Source organism: Bos grunniens, chromosome 11 (genome assembly GCF_055505025.1).
Source record: "Bos grunniens cultivar Pamir isolate PY7600 chromosome 11, Bosgru_T2T1.0, whole genome shotgun sequence".
NCBI lineage: Eukaryota > Metazoa > Chordata > Mammalia > Artiodactyla > Bovidae > Bos > Bos grunniens.
The window spans coordinates 60375637-60399879 of record NC_141175.1 but is presented as its reverse complement, the minus strand read 5'-3'; the positions used below and the strand labels follow the sequence as shown (position 1 = coordinate 60399879).

At 43.7% G+C, this 24243-nt stretch overlaps 1 protein-coding gene and 1 non-coding gene across 4 annotated transcripts in view; one reads left to right on the top strand and one right to left on the bottom strand.

The window, feature by feature from the left end:
• Positions 1 to 461: 461 nt before the first annotated feature.
• RPIA (ribose 5-phosphate isomerase A) overlaps positions 462 to 24243 on the bottom strand; it is a 36726-nt gene continuing 12944 nt past the window's right edge. Inside the window, exons 4-9 of one of the 3 annotated variants that reach the window (XM_086326645.1) lie at positions 10697 to 10756; positions 8505 to 8569; positions 7194 to 7262; positions 6394 to 6535; positions 4553 to 4652; positions 462 to 1395 (exon numbers count right to left, since the gene is read on the bottom strand). In XM_086326645.1, coding sequence (XP_086182771.1) covers positions 1301 to 1395; positions 4553 to 4652; positions 6394 to 6535; positions 7194 to 7262; positions 8505 to 8569; positions 10697 to 10756 — 531 coding nt within the window. In that variant the 3' untranslated portion in view covers positions 462 to 1300. The remainder of the gene's footprint in view (positions 1396 to 4552; positions 4653 to 6393; positions 6536 to 7193; positions 7263 to 8504; positions 8570 to 10696; positions 10757 to 24243) is intronic. The other 2 variants (XR_015136814.1, XM_086326646.1) reach the window with 2 other exon arrangements.
• TRNAC-ACA (transfer RNA cysteine (anticodon ACA)) lies at positions 11300 to 11371 on the top strand. The gene has a single exon. It is a non-coding gene; the product is annotated as a tRNA-Cys (tRNA).

Sequence of the window (24243 nt, the reverse complement as noted above, 5' to 3'; positions counted from 1 at the left end):
CAGGATGGATTCAGAGTCCCATCTAGAATCATCGCTGAGTTGATCACGGCCTTTCTGTTGCCATCTGTGAAGCTTTCTGGATGTTCACTGCTCGTTGGGCACACTGAAGATTACACACTGGGAGAACACAGGAAAGTCGGGTGACCCATTTTACTGCTTGTCAGCTTCCACGACTGAGGGTCTGACTAGCATAAAACTTGGGGATAATCTGTGACTTTTGTTCAGCTGTGTTAGTCTCCATTAATAAAGAAAATCGATGTCTTGTTTGACAAAAGTTCTATGAAATAAAGCTGCTATCAAGCTCTCTCAGAAATAAAGGAAATATTTATCTACTCTTGGGCTCAAGATTTGAGTGAATCCCACCCCTTATCAAAGATCCAATGTAAATTAAGTGAGCAAAACTGATTCCTATTTTACTGTAAAACGGACACAAATTATATAACAAAGACAAAGAGCCAAAATGGCACCATACTGTTTTATTTCAACCTTCAAACAATATAAAGAGGTACAACTTCTGATGCCAAACCATGCCAAGTAACAACAAAGGAACGAAAAAAATATTAACAACAAAAAGACAGTCATTGAAAGGTGCTTCACAGCAGTGCTTTGGCAGTTCTGGCAAGTATTTCTGTCCAATGGCTTCAAAACAAAAGGGTCTGAATGAACCCATGACCTCAGCTGAAGAACTCCCACACCCTCCCTGGGTAGTTTACACATTCTGAGTCATCACACACCACACCCTATACTCGCCAGACTTATATTTTTATAGTTCACCTCTTAGAACACAGAACTACAGATTGTGCGTAATTGCAACAAAAACTAAAAAACAAAACAGTGTGGTAGAAAAGTAAACGAACTCCTATGTTTCCAGTAAGGCATCAGGGAAATCGCTGCTGGCTGTGCCCTTCATTTCACCAGTTTGAAGAAACGTTTGACTTATATTTCTCAGCAAACCCAATATTCAGAAGCTTAACCAGCAGGCTCAAGTTAAAAGTTTAAAAGACAGTCCTTTTTTTTTTTTTTTTTTTGGTAAATGTTTCTTATAAAACATGAAATCAAGTTCCACTTTATTAAAAAAAAACAACTGAGCATTTTTAATAGTAAAAATATATATATGTTTATATCTCTCTTTTTAAAAAGACATTTAATAACAATACTTCAGAAGACTGGATTTAACCCTCACCCTGCCAAGCTGTCCACCTGGCACAGATACATTAAGGCAAAGGCTCAGAGAGGCATGGCCACCTTGGCGGTGGGCTGGGGACGCAAGAGGAACACACTCTGCTCCTGCAGGGCCCATTCAGAACGGCTTCTCCCTCATGTTCACCGAGCCGTCCTGCATCCCGAAGTAGACTCTCTCGGCCATGTTGATGAACAGCCCCGTGTCCACCACACCTGTGGGACGAAGGGCAGAAGGAAGTGTTAAGTTTGAGCCTCCCAAGGTAGGAAGAAAACCAGGATCACGGGGTCCGTAGGAGTGACCACCTTCAACAGCACCAGACAAATGATACATCTAAAGATGCACCTCATGCATGGTGATGAAAACACATCCTCGTTATTTTTATTCCTTCTTGCAGTCTCTCCCTCTCTGGGATCCTGGATTTCTCTCTGTACTCAAATGTGCAAGCTCTTTCCTGCCTCAGGGCCTTCGCTCACACTGTTGCCTTTATCTGGACCAGTCATCTTCTCAGAGAGGCCCTCCATCATGACTCTAAGTGCTCCCATTCCCAGTGATCCTCAATCACACTATCAGCCTTAGAAGCTTTTCCCACAAAGGGCTGAAAGATACTTGCAATGCATATACTACGTCAAGATGAAAACTCTCCAGATCAGTAAGACAACAGACAATCTAGTGGAAAAATGGGCAAAAGACTTAAGAGATACTTCACAAAAGAGGTTCTCCAAAACAGCCAATAAACATAGAAAACGGTGCTCAAACTGGTCAATAGGGAATGTAGGGACTTCCCCAGCAGCCCAATGGTTAAGACTCTGCTCTGCCAATGCAGGGACGTGGGTCCTGTCCCTAGTCGGGGAACTAAAGGTCTCACACGCTGCAAGGTGCAGCAAAAAAACTGAAAAAAAAAAAAAAAAAAGAATAAAATAAAGGATACATTTTTTTTTAAAAAAGAGAATGCAAATCAAGACACCACTACACACTCAACAGGATGAGTATAATGAAATTTGACTGGAATGTAAAGACACTCCCACACATTGACTATAGGAGTAAACTGGCAAAAAACCATGCTGGAAAATCTTTCTCGGTATATCTTCTAAAGCTGAACATATTCATACCTGATGATCCAGCAACTCTACTCCTCAGTATATATCAGGTATATATATATGATCCTCACAAGATATGTAAGAGAATGTTCCCAACAGCTAAAAACTAGAAACACCCAAATGCCCATAAGAGTAGAATGGATATACAGACGTTTTTTCACACACAAAAATGATGGTATACTATTCAGTAGTGCAAATTAACTACAACTGTCAGCAACCTTTACTGAAAATATTTCATATACACACATACTACAGTGAGATAATACTGTTCACCTACTCATGGACCCAGTGTGTGGGGAAGCACACTGGCATGCACTTCAGGCAGAAGGTAAGCTAACGCCATTGTGGAAGGCAATTCTGCACTATCTGGCAAAACCAGATACACTTATTCTTTCAGCTGGTAATCCCCTTCTAAAAAAGGACTGGAAATGAGTATCTGCTCATGCGGATCTGCCTAAATAAATTTTGTGAGCGTCACAAGATGGAATGCCATATTACTAAGAAAAAAAAAAAGAATGAGGAAGTTCTTTTGTGATCCATTATATAATAACCTTCAAAGGGGCGAAAAAACAGGAAAATAGGAAGACAGAAAAAACAGGAAAATAGGAAGACAGAAAAAACAGGAAACAAAACATGTGCCAAATATGCTGTCAACTGTGTAAACAAAGAGATGGGGGTGGGGGAGCTGACTTGTGTTTATGTAAAATCAACTCAAGAAGGCCACACACACACAAGGACACACAACTCTGGAAGCACTGGCTGTCTTCAGATGGGGAAAGTGGAGGGATGGAAGACAGAGACTTTTCACTGCTGATTCTTAAAATTTTGAAGTATGTAAATTCAAAAGGATAAAAAAATTTTCAAAGACAGCCCCCCCCATACATAAATAAAATCATCTACCGGCACTGCACCAACACGACAGGGGCCTCCCAAAGACATGCCCAGTGGCCACTCAAGACCCAGGCTTCTCAAAAATTCTACTGAGTCAAAAAGTTCCTTAGAGTTTTTCCATAACATTTCAAGGAAAAATCTGAACAAACTTTTAGGCTAACCCAATGTAACATAAGGTGACAGCTTCCACCTGATTCACGAGAAAGCCAAACTGAGTTCAGAAAAGACTTCAACGATTTAAGAGTAGAGGTGCAGGGCAGCTGTCAAAGGTCTGATCTCAAGAGCCACCTCTCTTCAGGTTATTAGGACGCTGGGAGTGACTAACCCATTCCTACACCCATCCCCAGATTAGTGGAAAGGGGAGAGGTGGCCTGGTCTGAACAAGGGGGAAAGAACCCCGCTGGCTTTGGCCCTTCTCTGCTCCGGGTGTAGCAGTGGAACACCCAAGGGTGTGGGAGCCAGGGGCCAGTTCTGCTGCCCTCTAGGTGTCCCCACACAAATGGACGTGCATGGGACACAGGCAGGGTGACAGAGATAGACAGGGAAGCTTTCCCTTCCCTCCTCCCTTGACCCAGTCCAGCATCACATATTACAACAGACCAAAGAGGAGGAGAAAAAGAGAATGAGAGAACAAACCACACGGATGACCCTGGAGGCACTGTGCTAAATAATTCACCATCTAGCTTCTCTGTTTACACCGTCTTCACTTAAGCTCCTAATGAAGCTCTGAACTTCTCTAGGATGTAGCTTCTGCTGACTGAGATGGAGACCAAAAGATGGGAGAAATCTGCTCACAAAGGACATCTCAGTGTCTCAATTAGCCTCGAAAAGTCTGAGCAGGTGCACCAGAGTCCCCTAGTGGGCACTGCAAGTAATCCTCCCACAGAGGAACAGCGCCCTCACTGGTGGGGGCTCCCTGTATTTGCATTATCACTAGGGCTAATTCTTCCAGATTATCAACAGCGTCCAGGCAGAACTCCCTATAACACACAGCACAGCACCTCGCCCACGGCAGGAATCTAACGAAGCCTGGGCTAACTGAGTCTTTCTTCTCCAGAGAACAGGCCAGAATCAAAGAGGTGGCAGCCAAGCTCTTTGCAGAGAAGGTGGGTTTATTTCAAGGCAAGCCCCCTGACACTCCATCGGCCCCATGCCTGCCCCAATTGAAACGGGTTGTGAAACGCCAACTAACAAAGCTGCTAGGTGAACAGTAACTGTTTTCAGGAGGAAAAGGCAAAGGTGTGAAGTGAGAAATTCCAAACATGTTATAAAACAAATTCTTCCCACCCAAGTCTCAAAGCCACAGCCACTGTGCCTCCCATGGCCAGAGGCAGGGGACAGCTATGAAGAGCCTGGGTGTCCACACTCAAGAGTATGTTACCTGGGATCATTTTGATGGCTATGTTCACTTCACTCCATTTGTGGACCCGGTCAAACTTCCAGTCCAGGATAAAGTTCCCATTATCCGTTACCACAGGACCCTAGAAGGTAATTGTCCAGTGGTGAGGTGATACAGATTCAGGCAGGCAGAGGGGACAGGGGAGTGGAGGTGATAACCAAGGACAAGTATCTTAAGCAACCCACTCCAACCAGTGCTCCACCTCATGCTTTCTGTTACTAGAAGGCAGTGCTATGAAGCAGTAATGAGCAGGAGTCCTGAAGCCACTGAGGCAGCTATCTCACAGGGGCCATTTTCCTCTGTGAGCTTCAGATTCCTCTATGGCAAGAAAGGGATAATGAAACCTACCTCCTTCGGCAGCTTATGCGTAAACCACATGGGTAAGCATTTACCACAGTGAGGGCACAGTGATGCTTAGCCATCATTAGAGTGAAAAACTACAGCAAGAGGACAACCAACAAGGCTCAATGCTCCCAGAGCTTCACACTGAGAACCATCAGTGAGGCAATGTACAACATTCCCCCACATCAGGCAGACCCAACAAAAAGATGGAGCAGTGAGGGGTCCTGGGATCACAGGGGCTAGGGGTAGTTTTAGTTAATTAACCCAGAATTACACAGCAGCTGTGGGCACTAGCAAGCATATAAGACCACAAATGTTGCCAGAATACAAAGACTGCTCTGCAAAATGGAGGAGTGGGAGCCCAGTAAGAACACCCAAAGGCAAGACGCTGGGGCTCTTGTGTGGTGGAACCCCAGCTCTGAGAGAACCCTGACAATCTCCTCTTGAATCCTCAGCTACTCAGGGAGCCAGAGTCAGAGCTTGGTATAACAACTATGATTAAGACTGTGATTTTTAAACAGTCACAAAACACCAGGAAGAAAATACATTAAAATAAAATAAAAGTTCATCAGGGAAGAGTTACAGGTAAGTTGCTTTCTCTCCTGTATGTTTCAAACTTTTTATATATAGTTCTGTCTGCAACTATAGTTAGTTTTAGAATTATTACTACTGCTTGTTTAATTAAGTGTAAGAAAAAAAGTTCTGTTCAACCCACTTTAGAAGCTGAAGTGAAGCGTTTGGACTAAGTATCTGGAGTGCATTCCTGGGGAGGAGCTTACATCCCCCAAGGAACTCGACTTCATTTAAACACAGGATGAGAAAAGAGGAAAAAGAAAATTATACCACAAAACCTGAATAACTCTCTGTCCCAGGAGGGACTCCCCAAACCCATTTTTAGCAGCTGTTAGAGAGATCCAGGTACAAAGATCAGATTACCTGAGGAGCATCAGATTCCAAGGGACAGAAAATGTGCCCATTTGTACAGGGTACAGTGTGTTAAGTATAGTCTTGTCTACATGAGTTTGAATATGGAAACTGATAAAGCCAGTGCTCTGCAAATAAGCCAATAGGCTAATTAAAAATAAACGGAGAGAACTTCCATGGTGGCACAGTGGATTAAGAATCTTCCTGCCAACGCAGGGGACAAGGGTTCTATCCCTGGTCTGAAAACACTCCACATGCCACAGGGCAACTAAGCCCATGTGGCACAACCACTGAGCCTGCACGCCGCAACTACTGAAGCCCACACACTTAGAGCCTGTGCTCTGCAACAAGAGAAGTCACCATGATGAGAGGCCCACACTTCTAGAGTAGCCCTGACGCCAAAACCAGAGAAAGCCCTTGAGCAGCAATGAAGACACAGTGCAGCCAATAAATAATCAACAGAAGCCACCTGCCCAGTCTGGGTAAAGACCTAACGGGAGGAGGAGGACAGGCCCCGAGAGCCTGGAACACCTTCCAGAAACCTTCCAGCCACTCACTGCCTTGTTGACGGCCATGCGAAGTTCAATCACGCCCCCAAACTTCTGGGTCACAGTTCGGCTCACTGGGACATAGGCCATAGGGATGACCTCAATGGGGATGCCCTTGTGCCACTGATCCCCGAGGTTCTTTGAATCTTTCCTAGAAAGAAAGAGTCAGAAATACAACAGATATCAATAAGCTCAGCAGTACAGACATGCCAAATTCAGGCATGGAGTTACTAACGAGGTGAGAGGGCAGGGCCAAGTGTCCAGGGCTTCAAACGGACTGGCTATGCTTTACTGTAATTAAATATGACAAAAATGTTAAAACCTGGATATGACTGGCTTGTGGTTAAACAGGTGTGAGGAACATAATCATTTATGCTCTTCCTACAGCTGTAATATTTTTTTTAATTAACATGCTCAGCACAAGTGCCTTCTAGTAGACTCTGAGAGCCTGGTCAAAGGCTGTCCACAACACAAATCACATGTGACAGAGGGGAAGCAGGGGTGCTGGGTGACTGCCCAGGGGCAGGCCTGACCTGCTTCCTCCGCAGGGAGCGAATAGGGTGAATGAGTGATCAATAAGGACATGCTCTATTAATGAGTGTGACATCAGTTTCCTCCTTCCAGCAGACACAAGAAATGGCAGTATCTTCCTTTAGCACCAAAGCAGAACATAATTGTCCAAGGCACTCTCCTGAGTCACAGGAAGGAGAAGTGCTCCTCCCTCCAGCTCTGTTTTCTCCTCCCTAAAATGAGGGCTGGCGTCTGAGGCACCTCCTCAGTGGACAGTTGAGAAACACTGAACATCGTACCTGAAATCGGCAATCACGATGAAGCGACTGGCATTGCCGGCCACAATCTTCTCCTGGGTCAGGCAGCCTCTGGGGAACGGGGAAGAAGCAAAGGAAAAAACACGGGGCTAAGTAAGACAAAATCTGAATTTGGGAACTAAAGTCAGATAAAGGAAACCAAAATCCATTCAGTTCTGACACTCAGAAATTTAATTTTTAATTCTTAAAGGAACAGCCCCACTAACTCTATCACACTGCAACAGACTAAATTGCGTCTCCCCGCCCTCTGCCCCCTAAAATTCATCTGGTGAAGGCCTAACCCCTAATGTGACTGTATGTGAAAGATGAGGTCTCTAAGGAAGTAACTGTGGTTCAATGAGGTTACTGAAGTGGGGCTCTGCTCTGATTAGGATGGGTATCCTTCTAAGATGATACCAAAAAGCTCTTACTCTCTCTCCTGCCACCACAGGAGGCTACACTGAGAAGGCAGCCATCTGCAAGCCCAGGGCTTCAGAACTGTGACAAACAAATTTTTCCCTTGAAGTCACCACATCTAAGATTTTTGTTATGGCACGTGGGCTAAAGACCTGCTACTTCCAGTAAATGGACTGTGGCAAAAGGAGTCTGTGTCTGGGAGAAAGGGCTCCCAGTGGGGCCACAGGCATAACCCAACTAAGATGCATCTGCATCTGCCAGAGAGCACGGTGCCTGGGGGAGGTCATGTGACTGTGGCATGAAGGGGAGGAGTAAGGACAAGCTTTGAACAACCTGCCCTCTCTGCCATTTGACAGCCAGTTATGAAGCAGAGATAGCACAGTGAGACTTTAAGCATGTTTTGTGTCACTCCAGAGTCTGGTTGATTATAAGAACGAGGAGACAGGGACTTCACCTTCTTCAACTCACCACTTCCTAACTCCCCAAAATTAACACTCAAGAAACACCCAATAAATGTTTTCCAAAGGAATAAATACACACATCACTCCCTGCTCAGAGCCCACCAACCTAGTAATCTAGTCCCAGTAATGTGTTCGCTTTAGGCTGTGCAATTTTTTTTTTTTTTTGGCTGTACAATTTTTAAAGTTGGAATCAGCAGAAGGCAGCAGAGAACCCATTAAGATGAATCACTTCATTGACCAGGCTCAGGTCCCTGTCACCAGACTGCTACTAACAACCACAAATGCCCAGCTGGCTCTACAGTCTTATGCCATCAACATCCGAGAAGAAAGACAAACTCGTGTGTATCACAGAGGCACTGTACTTATCCTGCATTCCACTTGGCTTTGCTAAGGATTAACTGGCAGATACTTGGCAAAAAAAGGCCCCACAACTCACCCACCACCCTTGATGAGGTTGAGGTCAGCGTCGACTTCATCAGCACCATCGATGGCAAGATCGATCTGCATTGAAGAAAGATACAAAAACCACTGAGACCCTCGTGAGGGAAGGCTCTGTGCTAAGCATGAACCTGCAACAGCTCTTCAGATCCCAGCTGCCCTATTAGCCAAGCACAGTTATTATTCCTATTTAACCAGTTAGGAAACTAAGACTCTCAGTGATTAAGTTATTCCACTAGGGTCATGAGGAAACATATAGACCACATCTGGGTGCAGCTCTCATCCACCACTTTATTCTTCCTCTACTCTTTGATGGGCTTCTCTTTGGACAAGCTGGAATTACTGAGCATGCAATCTCAGTGTGAGTAACTTCACTTCCAAGTACAGAAAGAGATATATAGTATATCTGTGGGATTAAAATTTCCTTGGAAGCAGGCAATAACGGAAAAAAGTCTGAGAAGCACTGATTTAGAAATGTCTGAACTAATATGGCAAAAACACGGGTATGCTGACACACATCTGATGTGATTTAGAATTGGAAAATTTCTGAGATCCCGCCCCCATGATCCCACTAAAGCACCTGTCTGGGCTTGCCCACTGCCTTTAACAGGAAGTTCCATTGCCAGCCCAAAAGCAGTGAAGGAGGAGAATAGGTTCATTCATGTTTCAAAATGTGAAATCAAGGAAGAGATATATTGATACTTCTCATCACTCCTGGTACTCTGCATGGACCATATGGGAGCCTCAGGAATGGTTTTTCTAAAAACATCAGTATAAAGAAGAAAATGGCAACCCACTCCAGTATTCTTGCCTGGAAAACCCCATAGAGAGAGGAGCCTGGTGGGTTACAGTCTGTGGGGCCACAAAGAGTTGGACAGGACTGAGCAACTGAGCACACATAAAACCTCAGGGTGCAAATTCAGTTCAAACTGCAAGTCAGAAGTTGCCTGATACGGAGGTACCAAAACTTTAGTGGGGCAACCTCACTTCTGCCTTTTTACAAGGATGAAGTGACAGCCCACAATGCTCCCCCCTACCCTGCACTGACCCCAGCTGCACCACAGCCAGCTCCCTGGGGACTGGAGGGAGGCAATCTTTTCTGCGTAGGTCCCATGTCCACCTTCAGCCCAAAGTATGCTATCACTTGGTCCTAGACACCCAAGCCACTCTGGGCACTGTCCGCATATGCCCACATGCTAGCCTGGAGCTGCTCCCAGGGTTCCCATCCTTGCTGGAATGTTCTCTCCTGCCCTTGCCACCTAGCATCACAGCTCTGCTCAAATTTTCACCTCTTTCCACAAAACCCCTCTAAGCAGCAGCACTCTAGAGCTGGAGGCACCTGAATTCATCCTCAGGCTCCCACTTAAAAGAAGCAAGGCCTCAGGCAAACACCTTGCCTTCTCCATGCCTTTCTCACATTTGTAAAATGGGATGGTAATAGTCCCCACCTTCCGAACTACAGGAGCTTAAATACAGGTGACCCTGAACAACAGGGTCAGGTTCAAACCGTGCAGGTCCACTTAGAGGCAGATTGTGTCCACCACATATGCACTGCAGTACTACATGATCCATGGTTGGCTAAACACACAGATGCAGAACCACGAATACAGAAGGCCAACTATGGCACTCAAGCATCTGTGGATTCTGGTTTTCACAGTGGGTCCTGGAACCAAGCCCCTCGGACACTGAGGGATGACTGTGGTTTAATACTGACCAGCACTTAGTAGAATAACCATACACAGTGAGTTACAGTGTACAGTGAGGGCTCGGGAAATGCCAGCTGTGAGGATGCTCCACACTCTCCTCAACGTCAGTCTCTGGATTGCTTGTGTGTTCAATCATCTTAATCATAAAACTTCTGTTTTCAAAAGCCCATGCTTGCCTCAGACAATTGCTTCTTATCTCCATTTAGCGGTAAACTCCAAGGGCCAGCCTGCTCATATTACATGTCTGTGTGAGGGCTGCAGGAAGTCCTGGGTCTCTGAGCCCCCTCAGTTAAACCACAGGGAATGTCCTGGAAATTAAGAACCTCCCCACTTGTGACCTCAGCCAGGATTAATATCTAAAGTCCCAGGAGAAGAGGTAGTATGGCTGACTGACTTTCTTCCTAGACTTGATCAGATATCCTGAGCCCACGAACAAGTGACAGTCATGAAAAAGGAGGCAGAAAAACCCAGCAGCCTCTCTTACCTCTGGGTGTCGGTCCAGGTCACTGAGAGTTAAGCCATACTGCAGGATGAGTTGACGGGCCTGTGGAGAACAGGAAAAAGCACCTGTAATCATCTCTGACCGAGGGTGAGGATTCTCAGAAGCCACTTGGATCTAAGGGTCAGACACTCAGTACCACCAAAGTGAAGTGAAGTTGCTCAGTCGTGTCCAACTCTTTGCAACCCTGTGGACTGTAGCCTACCAGGCTCCTCCGTCCATGGGATTCTCCAGGTAAGAATACTGGAGTGGGTTGTCATTTCCTTCTCCAGGGGATCTTCCCGACCCAGGGATTGAACCCAGGTCTCCCGCATTGCAGGCAGATGCTTTAACCTCTGAGCTACCCTCCCAAATCCAACCTGAACCACCAAGAGATAGGGATCCAGCCCCGAGAATGGCAAAAGTTGGCCCATTCCAGGAACTGGAAGAAGGCAAACAGCACCTACTGAACACTCTGCTCCAGCACTAGACAGAGTCCCTCCTCTGTGACCTGTTACTTAAAATGATGTCATGGCCTCCAAAGCCTCTGGTAATACACTACAGTTGTTGCTGTTTTACTCTCTGAGTTGTGTGTGACTCTGTGTGACTTCCCTGGTGGCTCAGACGGTAAAGTGTCTGCCTACAATGCAGGAGACCCAGGTTCGATCCCTGGGTGGGGAAGATCTCCTGGAGAAGGAAATGGCAACCCACTCCAGTATTCTTGCCCAGAAAATCCCGTGGACGGAGCAGCCTGGTAGGTTACAGACCATGGGGTTGGACGGAGCAGCCTGGTAGGTTACAGACCATGGGGTTGGACGGAGCAGCCTGGTAGGTTACAGACCATGGGGTCAAAAAGAGTCGGACACGACTGAGCTTTCACTTTCTTTCTTTCTGTGTGACTCCATGGACTATAGCCCACCAGATTCCTCTGACCATGAGATGGATTCTCCAGGCAAGAATACTGGAGTGGGTTACCATCTCCTTCTCTAGGGGATCTTCCTGACCCAGGGATCAAACTGAGTCTCCTGAATTAGCAGGCAGTCTTTAATGCTGAGCCACCAGGGAAGCCCAATACAGTACAGTAGGTAGCCCTCATCTGTGGTTTCAGTTACCTATGGGCAACCTCAACCCAAAAATTTTACATGTAACATTCCAGAAATCACAAGTTTTAAACTGCACACCACTTTGAGTATAGCACGATGAGATCTCTGCTACATACTCCATCTGGTCCAGGATGTGAATCATCCTTTTCTTCAGCACACCCCACCTGTTAGTCACTTAACAGCCATCTCAGCTATCAGCCTGATGTCACAGTATCACAGTGCTTGTGTTCAACCAACCCTTACTGCACTTCATACTGGCATTCCTCAGTTTACTGTGCTTCGCTTTATTGTGCTTTGTTACCAGCTGAAGGCTGTGGCCACCCGGCCTCCAGGGAGCGTAAGGGTGCAATTTCTCCAACAGCATTTGCTCACTTTGTGTGTCACACTTTGGTAGTTCTCACGGTATTTCAAACTTTTTCATTATCATTATTACGTTTGTTACGGTAGCCTGTGACCAGTGAGCTTTCACGTTACTACTGTAACTGCTTTGGCGTTTTTTCAGCAATATTTTTAAACTAAGGTATGTCCATTGCTTTTTTAGACATAATGCTATTGCACACTTACTAGAATATAATGGAGTGTAGACATAACTTCTATATGCACTGGGAAATTCAAGTAGCTCACTCTGTATCATATTATATTACAGTGGAATGGAACCAAACCTGGACTATCTCCAAGGTAAAGCTCCAAAGCACAATAGTGATGCTGGCAATTCAGATACACCAAAGACAAGCCATAAAATGCTTTCTTAAGCGCAACAGTCAAAGTTGTTAACTTAGTAAGGAAAGGAAAAAAATTACACGCTAAAGCTGCTAAGATCTAAAACTGTAAGAACAAATCTTCCATCCATGAAACTGTAAAGAAGGAAAAAGAAATTTGTGCCAGTCTCACTGTTGCAACCCAAACTGCAAAAGTTATGACAACAGTGAGTAAATGCCTAGTTAAGATGGAAAAGGAATTAAATTTTACAATAGTGTATTTTGAGAGAGAAACCATGATCACATAACTTTTATCAGTGTCTTGTTACAATTGTCCTATTACTAGTTGTTGTTCTCTCTTACCATGCCTAATTTACCAACTGAATGTCATCACAGGTATCTATGTATATGAAAAAATATAGTATACATCACATTCAGTTGTATCCGCTGTTTCAGGCAGCCACTGGGGGTCTAGGAATGTATTTTCCATGGATGAGGGGGCAGGGGAAGGGGGGAGATTACCATTACTTTTTAAAACTTCCTAAGCTAAGACTTTGGGCTCCTAAATCACTGCAGATGGTGACTGCAGCCATGAATATAAAAAGACGCTTGCACCTTGGAAGGAAAGCTATGACAAACCTAGATAGCATATTAAAAAGCACAGACATCACCTTGCCGACAAAGATCCGTCTAGTCAAAGTTATGGTTTTTCCAGTAGTCATGTATGGATTTGAGAGTTGAACCATAAACAAAGCTGAGCACCAAAGAATTGATGCTTTTGAACTGTGGTGTTGGAGAAGACTCCTGAGAGTCCCTTGGACTGCAAGGAAATCAAATCAGTCAATCCTAAAGGAAATCAGGCCTGAGTATTCATTGAAAGGACTGATGCTGATGGTCCAATACTTTGGCCACCTGATGTGAAGAACTGACTCACTAGAAAAGACCCTGATGCTGGGAAAGATTGAATTTGACTCCTGGATTTTTATTTGATCCTATGAATGATTACTGCTTAATTTTTTAAGTACTGTGGAGATGTTTAAAAGTCCCCCTACTTTTCACAGAGACATAATGAAATACATACAATGAAATCATACTATGTCTGGGATTCCCTTCAAAATAACACAGGCAGAGGAGAAGGGGACAACAGAGGATAAGATGGTTGGATGGCATCACTGACTCGATGGACATGAGTCTGAGCAAGCTCCAGGAGTTTGTGATGGACAGGGAAGGCTGGCATGCTGCATTCCATGGGGTCACAAAGAGTAGGACACAACTGAGCAACTGAACTGAACTGAAACTAAGAGCCAAATCTATAAAACATAAGAAAATTTTTTTTAATAACGTAAAAAAAAATGACAGAAGATCACTATAAATTGATACACAGTGATAATTTCCAGGCCACACTGTTGAATAAAAATAAGCAAGAGAATACCCACACTTAGAAGAGGATGTAAAGGCAGGACACCAGAATGGCTGCTAGTGAGGAACACGGCAAACTGAGAGAACAGACTGGGAAAAATCAGGATGTTTGTGGCCAAGTCAGCACCACTGACTATATGCTTTCAATATATGGAGCAACCAAAGCATGGAAACCTTTTTACCAAAAGCCACGTCTAGAAAATATCTTCTACCTAAAGTCAAAACCACCTGAGATTAAGAATGAGAAGGTCTTGGTTCTAATCTTAAATAAACCAGTCACATGACCCCTATCAAGTTTTCTCACCTATAAAAAGATGAGGATAGATAATGACCAATGTCAATCTTCAAATCCTAAGACTCTAACAATAAAACACAAACACCCTGGACTTTGAAATGTATGGGTCCTATCTGGATCCTGATTCAAACAAACTGTAGAAAAATATTTTTAAAGGATAAGACAATAGGGGAAATTAGAATCCTGGATTTTTACTTCATCCTATGAAAGATTACTGCTTAATTTTTTAAGTATTGTGGAGATGTTTTAAAGACTCCCTATTTTTCAGAAAGACATAATGAAATACATACAATGAAATCATACTATGTCTGGGATTCATTTCAAAATAACACAGGCAGAGGAGAATAGGATACAGATGAAACAAAACTGGCCATCAATTGATCACTGTGGAAACTGGGCAATGGGTACACAGAAGTTCATTGCATTATTCAGTATCCTTTTTGAAGTTTGAAATTTTCCATAATAAAAAGGTAAAATAAAATGCTGAGTGAATCAAGTTCAAAAGAAAAAAACTCATGATTTTGAAAGAGAAATACATAATGAAGGGAGGAAACAAGAAACAAGGTATTGCTGGTTCATTTCTCAGTTCCTAGGTTTCTCCCAACATGATATTGGAGAAACGATACTGATCACAGACCCTTAGGCTATAAAAACATTTGGAAGATGAACCCCCAAAGCCCCCCGCGCACTGTGGTACTCATGCCTTTGGGGAATCCCTGCCCATGACGTCCTGAGGTTGTCCTGTGTTACCAACCGCACACAGCAGACGTGATGGCAAGCCCCAGCTGAGATTAGTTTACAAAGAAGAAAGGGCATGCTCCCTCAAGATTCCGACCCCTTCCTCTACTCACCCTCTCTCACACACACGCTAGGAAAACCTGCTGCCAAGCCCTGAAGACACTGAGAGCCCTGGGGACAAGGCCCACTTCACAGCCTGTGAAGAAGTAAGGCCACAACATCCACTTGACAGAGCATGGAAGCAGATCCTTCAAGCAGAGCTGAGATGCCTGCAGCCCTGTCCAACATTCAGCTGCAAGCTCATCAGACTCAAGGCCAGAAACACCCAGCTCAACCATTCCAGATTCCTGACCCCTGGAAACTATGAGCTTACAAATATTTGTTGTTCTAAGCTGCCAAGTTTCGGGGTAATTTGTTCCAGTGACAGATATCTAATACAGATGGAATATCTAATACAGATGCTGGAATAATGATATGAACTGAATGTAGCTCAGTGTGATATTCTATCACAAATAAAACTGTGTTATATATACTACTGGTGCTCAGTTCCTCAGTTGTGTCCAACTCTTTCAACCCTATAGACTGCAGCCTGCCAGGCTCCTCTGTCCATGTCCATTTTTCAGGCAAGGATACTGGGCTGGGTTGCCATTTCCTCCTCCAGGGGATCTTCTCAACCCAGGGATCGAACCTGTGTCTCCTGCATCTCCTGCACTGGCAGGAGGATTCTTTACCACTGAGCCACCTGGGAAGCCCATTATATATACTATGACCCCTGTTAACTGTATACTTTGGGTTGGCCAAAAAGTTCATTCAGGTTCTTCCATAAAATGTTACATTTGATGTAAACCTGAACAAACTTTTTGGCCAATCCACTAGTTAGAAACAATACTAAACTACATTCAAATGTATTACATGAAAACTGATGGAAGAAAACAATTCTATCATGATTCCTATGGGGGAAAGAAATCTGTATAAAATATATCATTTTCATTTAACACGAAGTTTAAAAACTGCCTGCACCACTTGCCAGTGTTATTGTTTCATGAGGATGTTCTGTTTGTCCACCTAGATGGTAATCAGAGTATGTGAGAGTACATTTTATATACACTTTCACCAGCAGTTAGGATTAGCTGAGCCAATAGTTGAGTAACTATTGTGAGTTCATTCAAAAAGGAGTTACCCAGTACAAACTCCTGCTTTAAGAAAAAAAAATGATGAGACTTCCCTGGTGGTTCTGTGGCTAGGACTCCATGCCCCCAATGCAGGGGACCCAGGGTTCGACCCCTGGTTGAGGAACTAGATCCCACATGCCTCTTCACCACTGCCGCCAGCTGCCTGAGTCAATGCCTGTCCAGAGTCTGCATGTGAAAGGAGCCCAGTAGGTAAGTTCTGCCTGTCTTACGTGGCTGGGAGGCCAAGTGCTTTCCATTTAAACAGTCTGAATCCCCAGTCACAACGTGAAGGGCCCTGTACAATGACCTCAAGGATCCCACTCAGGAGGGACCCTTCAGGCCTGCTTCCATCAGCAGGTCCTCCAGCACTCTCTTCTCCCCATATCTGACTGGATTCCCCCACAAGGCCTCTGTGCACAACCCTGCACATGGAGAGAAGCATCACCATGAGTGGCACAAACTCCTTCCTCCCTGGGTGTAATGCATTGTACTGTGCTCCCCCAAAAAAAGATTTATTGGGGCTTCCCTAGTGGCTCAGTGGTAAAGAATCCACCTGCCAAAGCAGGAGACACAGGTCCAATTCCTGGACGAGGAAATCCCACACACTGTGGAGCAACTAAGCCCATCTTCCTCAACTATGCAGCCTGTGCTCTAGAGCCTCTAAAGCTTCACAGCCTCTAAAGGAATCAATATCTAGCCTCCAGAACCTAGAGACAATGAATTTCTGTTTTTTAAGCTGCTCAATCTGTGGTTCCCTGTCATGGCAACCCTGAGAAACCAATGCAGTGAATTCAACACCACAGCCCTACTGTGGGAACATGGACCCATGGCTGGCTCAGCCACAGGTGCTCAACTGAGATTAGTATCTGTTGACACCATATACTCCAGGCTCACATACTGAGGGGCTCCTGAGAGTGTAATGAAACAACTCCTGTCTGTCTCTTCCAGCTCTTAAAAGTGCAGGGAGCAGGAAAGCTAATGATTAGTTTATACTTCTGGAAAAAAAGACAGGAAGAAAAATTCCTTTATCATAAATTTCTGCCTTCTCAATGCAGTTTCACAGCTGGTGCCTGCAATGCCTCATGTGATCAAGGACAGTGGCATGTGGCAGGCGAGCATTCCTGTTTTTCATCAGTTTTACAATAAAACCTGAAAACTCTGCATCTTCCCTTCTATCACCTTACAAAGGGAGACTAAAGGCCATTGTGAATAAACGCTGTTTTTGCTTAGACCAGATCTAGCTTTTAAATACTATGTTTATTTTCCTCTCACCAAATCTTTTAACTTTGAAGGGAAAATCTACAAAAATCCTTTAAGTCCCTAGGGGTTTACTTGTTTAAAAGATAGAGCATAAAATATTTTGGCTTCCTTTTAGTCATTTCAGGAGACTACAGCTGGCTAAATGTAACACAAAATAAGTTTGAATTTGAGGGAGAGAAAAAAACAAACCTCTGAACAAGTTTATTTTTTAAAGTCCTATGAACTGTGAATGACTCTTCCAACCGATCAACTGGAACTGGCCATCATTTTCCAGTCTTGCTATTAATTACCATGATAACACAAAGGTGTGCTGGGAGGATGCTATCTGAAAAACACAGATCAAACTTCCTTCCAATTAAAGAAATTTAATTGAAACTTCTTGAATGTGAACACCTGTATTTAGCTCAGCTCTTTCCCCAAACCTCTCTACATTTATGATAAAGGAATTTTTCTTAACGGCATAAACCAAAAAGAGGAGAAAACAGCAACCAGTTTTCAAAAGTTAGACCACTGATGAACAATCAGATCAGATCAGATCAGTTGCTCAGTCGTGTCCGACTCTTTGCGACCCCATGAACTGCAGCAAGCCAGGCCTCCCTGTCCATCACCAACTCCCAGAGTTCACTCAGACTCACGTCCATCGAGTCGGTGATGCCATCCAGCCATCTCATCCTCTGTCGTCCCCTTCTCCTCTTGCCCCCAATCCCTCCCAGCATCAGAGTCTTTTCCAATGAGTCAACTCTTCGCATGAGGTGGCCAAAGTATTGGAGTCTCAGCTTTAGCATCACTCCTTCCAAAGAAATCCCAGGGCTGATCTCCTTCAGAATGGACTGGTTGGATCTCCTTGCAGTCCAAGGGACTCTCAAGAGGGACTCTCAAGAGTCTTCTCCAACACCACAGTTCAAAAGCATCAATTCTTTGGCGCTCAGCCTTCTTCACAGTCCAACTCGCACATCCATACATGACTACTGGAAAAACCATAGCCTTGACTAGACGAACCTTTGTTGGCAAAGTAATGTCTCTGCTTTTGAATATGCTATCCAGGTTGGTCATAACTTTCCTTCCAAGGAGTAAGCGTCTTTTAATTTCATGGCTGCAGTCACCATCTGCAGCAATTTTGGAGCCCAGAAAAATAAAGTCTGACACTGTTTCCCCATCTATTTGCCATGAAGTGATGGGACCAGATGCCATGATCTTCGTTTTCTGAATGTTGAGCTTTAAGCCAACTTTTTCACTCTCCACTTTCACTTTCGTCAAGAGGCTTTTTAGCTCCTCTTCACTTTCTGCCATAAGGGTGGTGTCATCTGCATATCTGAGGTTATTGATATTTCTCCCGGCAATCTTGATTCCAGCTTGTGTTTCTTCCAGTCCAGCATTTCTCATGATGTACTCTGCATATAAGTTAAATAAACAGGATGACAATATACAGCCTTGACGTACTCCTTTTCCTATTTGGAACCAGTCTGTTGCTCCATGTCCAGTTCTAACTGTTAGTTCCTGACCTGCATACAAATTTCTCAAGAGGCAGATCAGGTGGTCTGGTATTCCCATCTCTTTCAGAATTTTCCACAGTTTATTGTGATCCACACAGTCAAAGGCTTTGGAGTAGTCAATAAAGCAGAAACAGATGTTTTTCTGGAACTCTCTTGCTTTTTCCATGATCCAGCAGATGTTGGCAATTTGATCTCTGGTTCCTCGGCCTTTTCTAAAACCAGCTTGAACATCGGGAAGTTCACGGTTCACATATTGCTGAAGCCTGGCTTGGAGGATTTTGAGCATTACTTTACTAGCGTGTGAGATGAGTGCAATTGTGCGGTAGTTTGAGCATTCTTTGGCATTGCCTTTCTTTGGGATTAGAATGAAAACTGACCTTTTCCAGTCCTGTGCCCACTGCTGAGTTTTCCAAATTTGCTGGCATATTGAGTGCAGCACTTTCACAGCATCATCTTTCAGGATTTGGAATCATTCAACTGGAATTCTATCACCTCCACTAGCTTTGTTCATAGTGATGCTTTCTAAGACCCACTTGACTTCACATTCCAGGATGTCTGGCTCTAGGTCAGTGATCACACCATCGTGATTATCTGGGTCATGAAGATCTTTTTTGTACAGTTCTTCTGTGTATTCTTGCCAGATCTCTTCTTAATATCTTCTGCTTCTGTTAGGTCCATACTATTTCTGTCCTTTATCGAGCCCATCTTTGCATGAAATGTTCCTTTGGTATCTCTAATTTTCTTGAAGAGATCTCTAGTCTTTCCCATTCTGTTGTTTTCCTCTATTTCTTTGCATTGATCACTGAGGAAGGCTTTCTTATCTCTTCTTGCTATTCTTTGGAACTCTGCATTCAAATGTTTATATCTTTCCTTTTCTCCTTTGCTTTTCACTTCTCTTCTTTTCACAGCTATTTGTAAGGCCTCCCCAGACAGCCATTTTGCTTTTTTGCATTTCTTTTCCATGGATGGTCTTGATCCCTGTCTCCTGTTCAATGTCACAAACCTCATTCCATAGTTCATCAGGCACTCTGTCTATCAGATCTAGGCCCTTAAATCTATTTCTCACTTCCACTGTATAATCATAAGGGATTTGATTTAGGTCATACCTGAATGAACAATGGTAAGTGGCAAAAATGAGGGAGAGAAATCCTAAACCTGTACTGGAGAAAGCTAAGAAGCAACCCCCAAAAGGTTCCAGGAACTCAGCGACACTGTGAACTTCAGATGCAACAATGGAAGTCATAAGGGAAAGCTGGCTGAAAGGCTATTTGAGAACCTGTTATAGCTTCTCATCTTTCTCCACTTCTTCCAAAGTAGCATGTTTATTCCCTGGAGAAGGTCAAAACAGCAGGCTCGGGACTGGGCTGCCAGGCAGAGCTGAAGATGGGGTTCTCCATCAGTGAGCTTTTGCTGTGGAGTAGCTACCCCAAGAGTAAGAGGCTTAAAAGAGCAAATAGTTATTAATTCTCATGATTCCATGGACAGACTGAAAAGTCTCTAGTATGACCTCACTCACTCGCCTCTTACCCTCCAGGGGAGTTAGCTGAGGCCTGTTCACAAGGCAACAAGAAAGGTTTCAGGAGCAAAAAGGCCAATCCCCCAAAGCAAAAGCACTTTTCAACCCACTGATGACACATTCCATTGGCAAAACAAGTAATATGATCAAGCCCAGAGTCAAAAACACACTGCAAAACGTAGCAGGTACTTATTTTCCATCTAGCACAAGAACAACACTGAAAATGGGAGAAATCAGAAACAGGTTTATGTCTTGAATAATGACAGATGTCTTCTCACCCTCCTCTCCTATTTGGTTCCCAGGACATGGCAGCTATGCATACCCCTTCTAAAAGGGCACTGGGCAGTCTGCACTAGGAAACCTGACCAGTCAAAGGAAAGAAAAATGATCTGACTCCAGAAGTTCCCCCCAAGATAAGGGCTTGGCAGACAAGCCGAGAGCAAGGGCTAGCCTCACCCTGAGGGCTGCTTTCCAATCAGCTTCTTAGTCTGCTAGTGTTCAAAACAAGCAGCCAGCTGAAGAACACCAGAATTAAGAAGTGCCAGAATTAAAAAAAGAAAAGACCAAGCACTCTAACAATATTTGTCTGTGTTGGTTGTGATTTGACCATATCAGTCAAAACTCAGAATTACATGCTAAAAAAGAGTAATTTTTTTTTTTTGACTGTACCACACGGCATGCGAGATCTGAGTTCCCCAACCAGGGATCAAACTCATGCTTCCTGAAGTAATAAGTGTGGATTCTTAATCTTAACCACTGGACAATCAGGGAAGTACCAGAAAAAGAGTAAATTGTACTGTCTGTAAATTATACTTCCAACAAACTGTAAACAACAACAAAATTCTGAGGAAAGATAAGAGGGAGAAGAGATCTTAGAACAAAAACAAAAGCATTAATATCCTCAGGGAGCTTAGAGAAGAAACTGGAAAAATTGAACCCATAAAACAAACAAACAAAAACTACTCAGAGAACAACAAAAAGAGTTCTTACATGAAATTAAACATATGAAACTAAAGAAAGCTCAATAGAAAAGTTAGAAAAAGCTCAATAAAAGGTTAGACAAAAGGACAAAACAGGCCATGAGCACCAAGGACTTAACAAGGGTCCCAAAAGAAAGATCAGAGAAAACAGAAAAGAAAATCAAAGGAATAATAGGGAAAAAGAAAAATCCCCCAAATTGAAGATGGTCAATTTGTAGAATGACATGTCCCAGCAAGTGCCCAGCACAGTGGACAAAAATAAACCCACACCAAAGTGAAATTTCAAAACAGTGGAGATAAAGATAATATAAGGGTGTTAAGAGTTCAGAGAGAATGAAAAATAGACTTCATACAAAGGATCAAGAATCAATGGCACCAAGCTCCTCAATAGCAAATTGAAAGCCAGCAGACAGAACCAAGAACTAAGAAATGATTTAGCATAGATTTCTATACCCAAATACCTGAGTCCCAGAGAGGCTAGAATAAAGACATTTTCAGACATCCAAAGTGCCGACAAGTTTGCACCCCGTGCACTTGGGTAGCTATCTGAAGCAGCAGTCCCCAACACTTTTGGCACCAGGATGGGTGCACCAGGATGGGTTTCATGGAAGATGATTTTCCCACAGGGGTGGAGAGGTGGTTTGGGGATGATTCAAGCTCATTACATTTACTGCGCATTTTGATTACAATGTGGGTAAACCTCAGTGGCTCAGAGGTTAAAGCGTCTGCCCGCAATGCAGTTTGATCCCTGGGTCGGGAAGATCCCCTGGAGAAGGAAATGGCAACCCACTCCAGTATTCTTGCCTGGAGAATCCCATGGATGGAGAAGCCTGGTGAGCTACAGTCCACGGGGTCTCAAAGAGTCAGACACGAATGAGCAACTTAACTTTCACTTTCTAACTTTTGATTACAACGTGATATATAATGAAATAATTATACAACCCACCATTATGCCGCCACTGATCTGACAGGAGGCAGAGCTCAGGTGTAATGAAAGCAATGAGGAGTGGCTATAGAAATGAAGCTTCCCCAGTTTCTAACTGGCCACAGACAGGAACCAGTCCATGGCCCAGGTGTTGGGGACCCCTGATATGAAACACGTGTTTCACTAAAGTTGAAGGAAACAAACTAAAGGATATGGGGGAGTAGTGAGGAGGAACAAGACCAAGGGACTGGATGATCCAAAATGAGACAGAACAGGTAAGTTCCTGAGCAGGAAGGGAGACACCTCCAAAGCCACAGCAAGGTACAGCTGCTAGCAACCAGAGACCCAGGCAAGAAGACAAAAGTCAAAGAGTAGAACATCTACTGGCCAGACAGGTGAGACTTTCCATGTAGCTAAGAGTTCGAGGCTGAATTAGTAAGGAGTATGTAGATAACCTGGCAAATGAAAAAAAAAAAAAAAAACCAAAGGCAATTTACTTAACTTTCAGAAAAACAAAACAACGGGCAGGTAAGGAAGCGTAACCACAGCACACTGTACAGCTCAGCTGCAGTTTGGACATCAGCTTTCTGTAAGCACTCAGTAAGCCTCACCAGAATATGACTGTCCTGAAGACTGGGAGAAGGGTGTGTGAACTGTGGAAACAAGGAGGGAAGAGAGAAGCAAATGCTCATCTTCCTTTCACCCATTCAGTGTAGAATTATTACCTAAAGTTGAAAAAAAAAATGTAAATAGCAAGAAAAGTATGTAGTTTCCAGATTCTGGAGCAAACATCCAATGAACTAAAATAGTTTTAAAAGTTTGTCCACCTATGGGACTTCCCTGGCAGTCCAGTGGCTACGACTACGAGCTCCCAATGCAGGGAGTGTGGATTCGATCCATGGTCATAGAACTAGATCCTGCATGCCGTAATGAAGATCAAGGATCCTGAATGCCCCAACTAAAACCCAGAACAGCCAAGTAAATAACTATTAAGAAAAAAAAAGTTTGTCTGCCTAAAGAGCCAGAAACAGTGGTGGTTGCGGGGGGTTGGGGGGGGGTGGCGGGGGGACAGTGCTGACGGGAAGAGAATTAAAGGAGTGTTTTGCTTTTTAATAAAAAAGAAGGGGCCTTGTTCACCGAAACTTGGTCTCACCATGTCGTTCTTTCTCTTACCTTCTGGCTGAATTATTCAGCCTCTTTTCTCCACTGAATTTCTTCACTGAGCTATCCTCATTCTATTACTCTTTATATCCTTAATTAACGTTTAATTAAGCAGTTGTTTCCTGATCCTCGCCGACGCCGTCCCCGCTTCGAATACCCTGGATCCACCGGGGCTGGTCCCCGGCACCTCAGTTCAGTTCAGTTCAGTCTCTCAGAAGTGTCTGACTCTGCTAGACTAATTTAGGGTCCTCTGGATTCATTGTTTACTTTAAATAAGAAATCAGAAGGAATTCATTTGTAAGCCAAAGTCATCTATAGCAAATATCATCCCAAAACTGCTCCATAAGTGTGTGGAATTTTAAAAAGCTGCTTCTCTCCCAAACTCATTTTAATGAAAAGACATAAAAAATTGGAAATGTAAAAGGGTAGGCACTAGTCCTGACTTTCCTGTTCATTAACTTGCTATGTGATATGAACAAATTATCAGTGGGGCCTCTATTTTGTTCCATACTCTTAAGTATAAAATGGGATTCATGTGATAAACCATAATGGAAAAGAATATGAAAAAGAATGTATATTTGTCATATAGGTGAGTCACTTTTATGTACACCAGTAATTAACAGAACATTGTAATTCAACCATACTTCAGTAAAAAAATAAAAAAGTAAAGTACAATTCAGAATGTGTATACTGGAGAGGATGAATCAGAAGAGATGTTATTATAGATATTTATTGTACAACTGAAGTACAAAGTAGCAGTCCAAAATTGAGGAAATGTAGTGACTAAGAGACA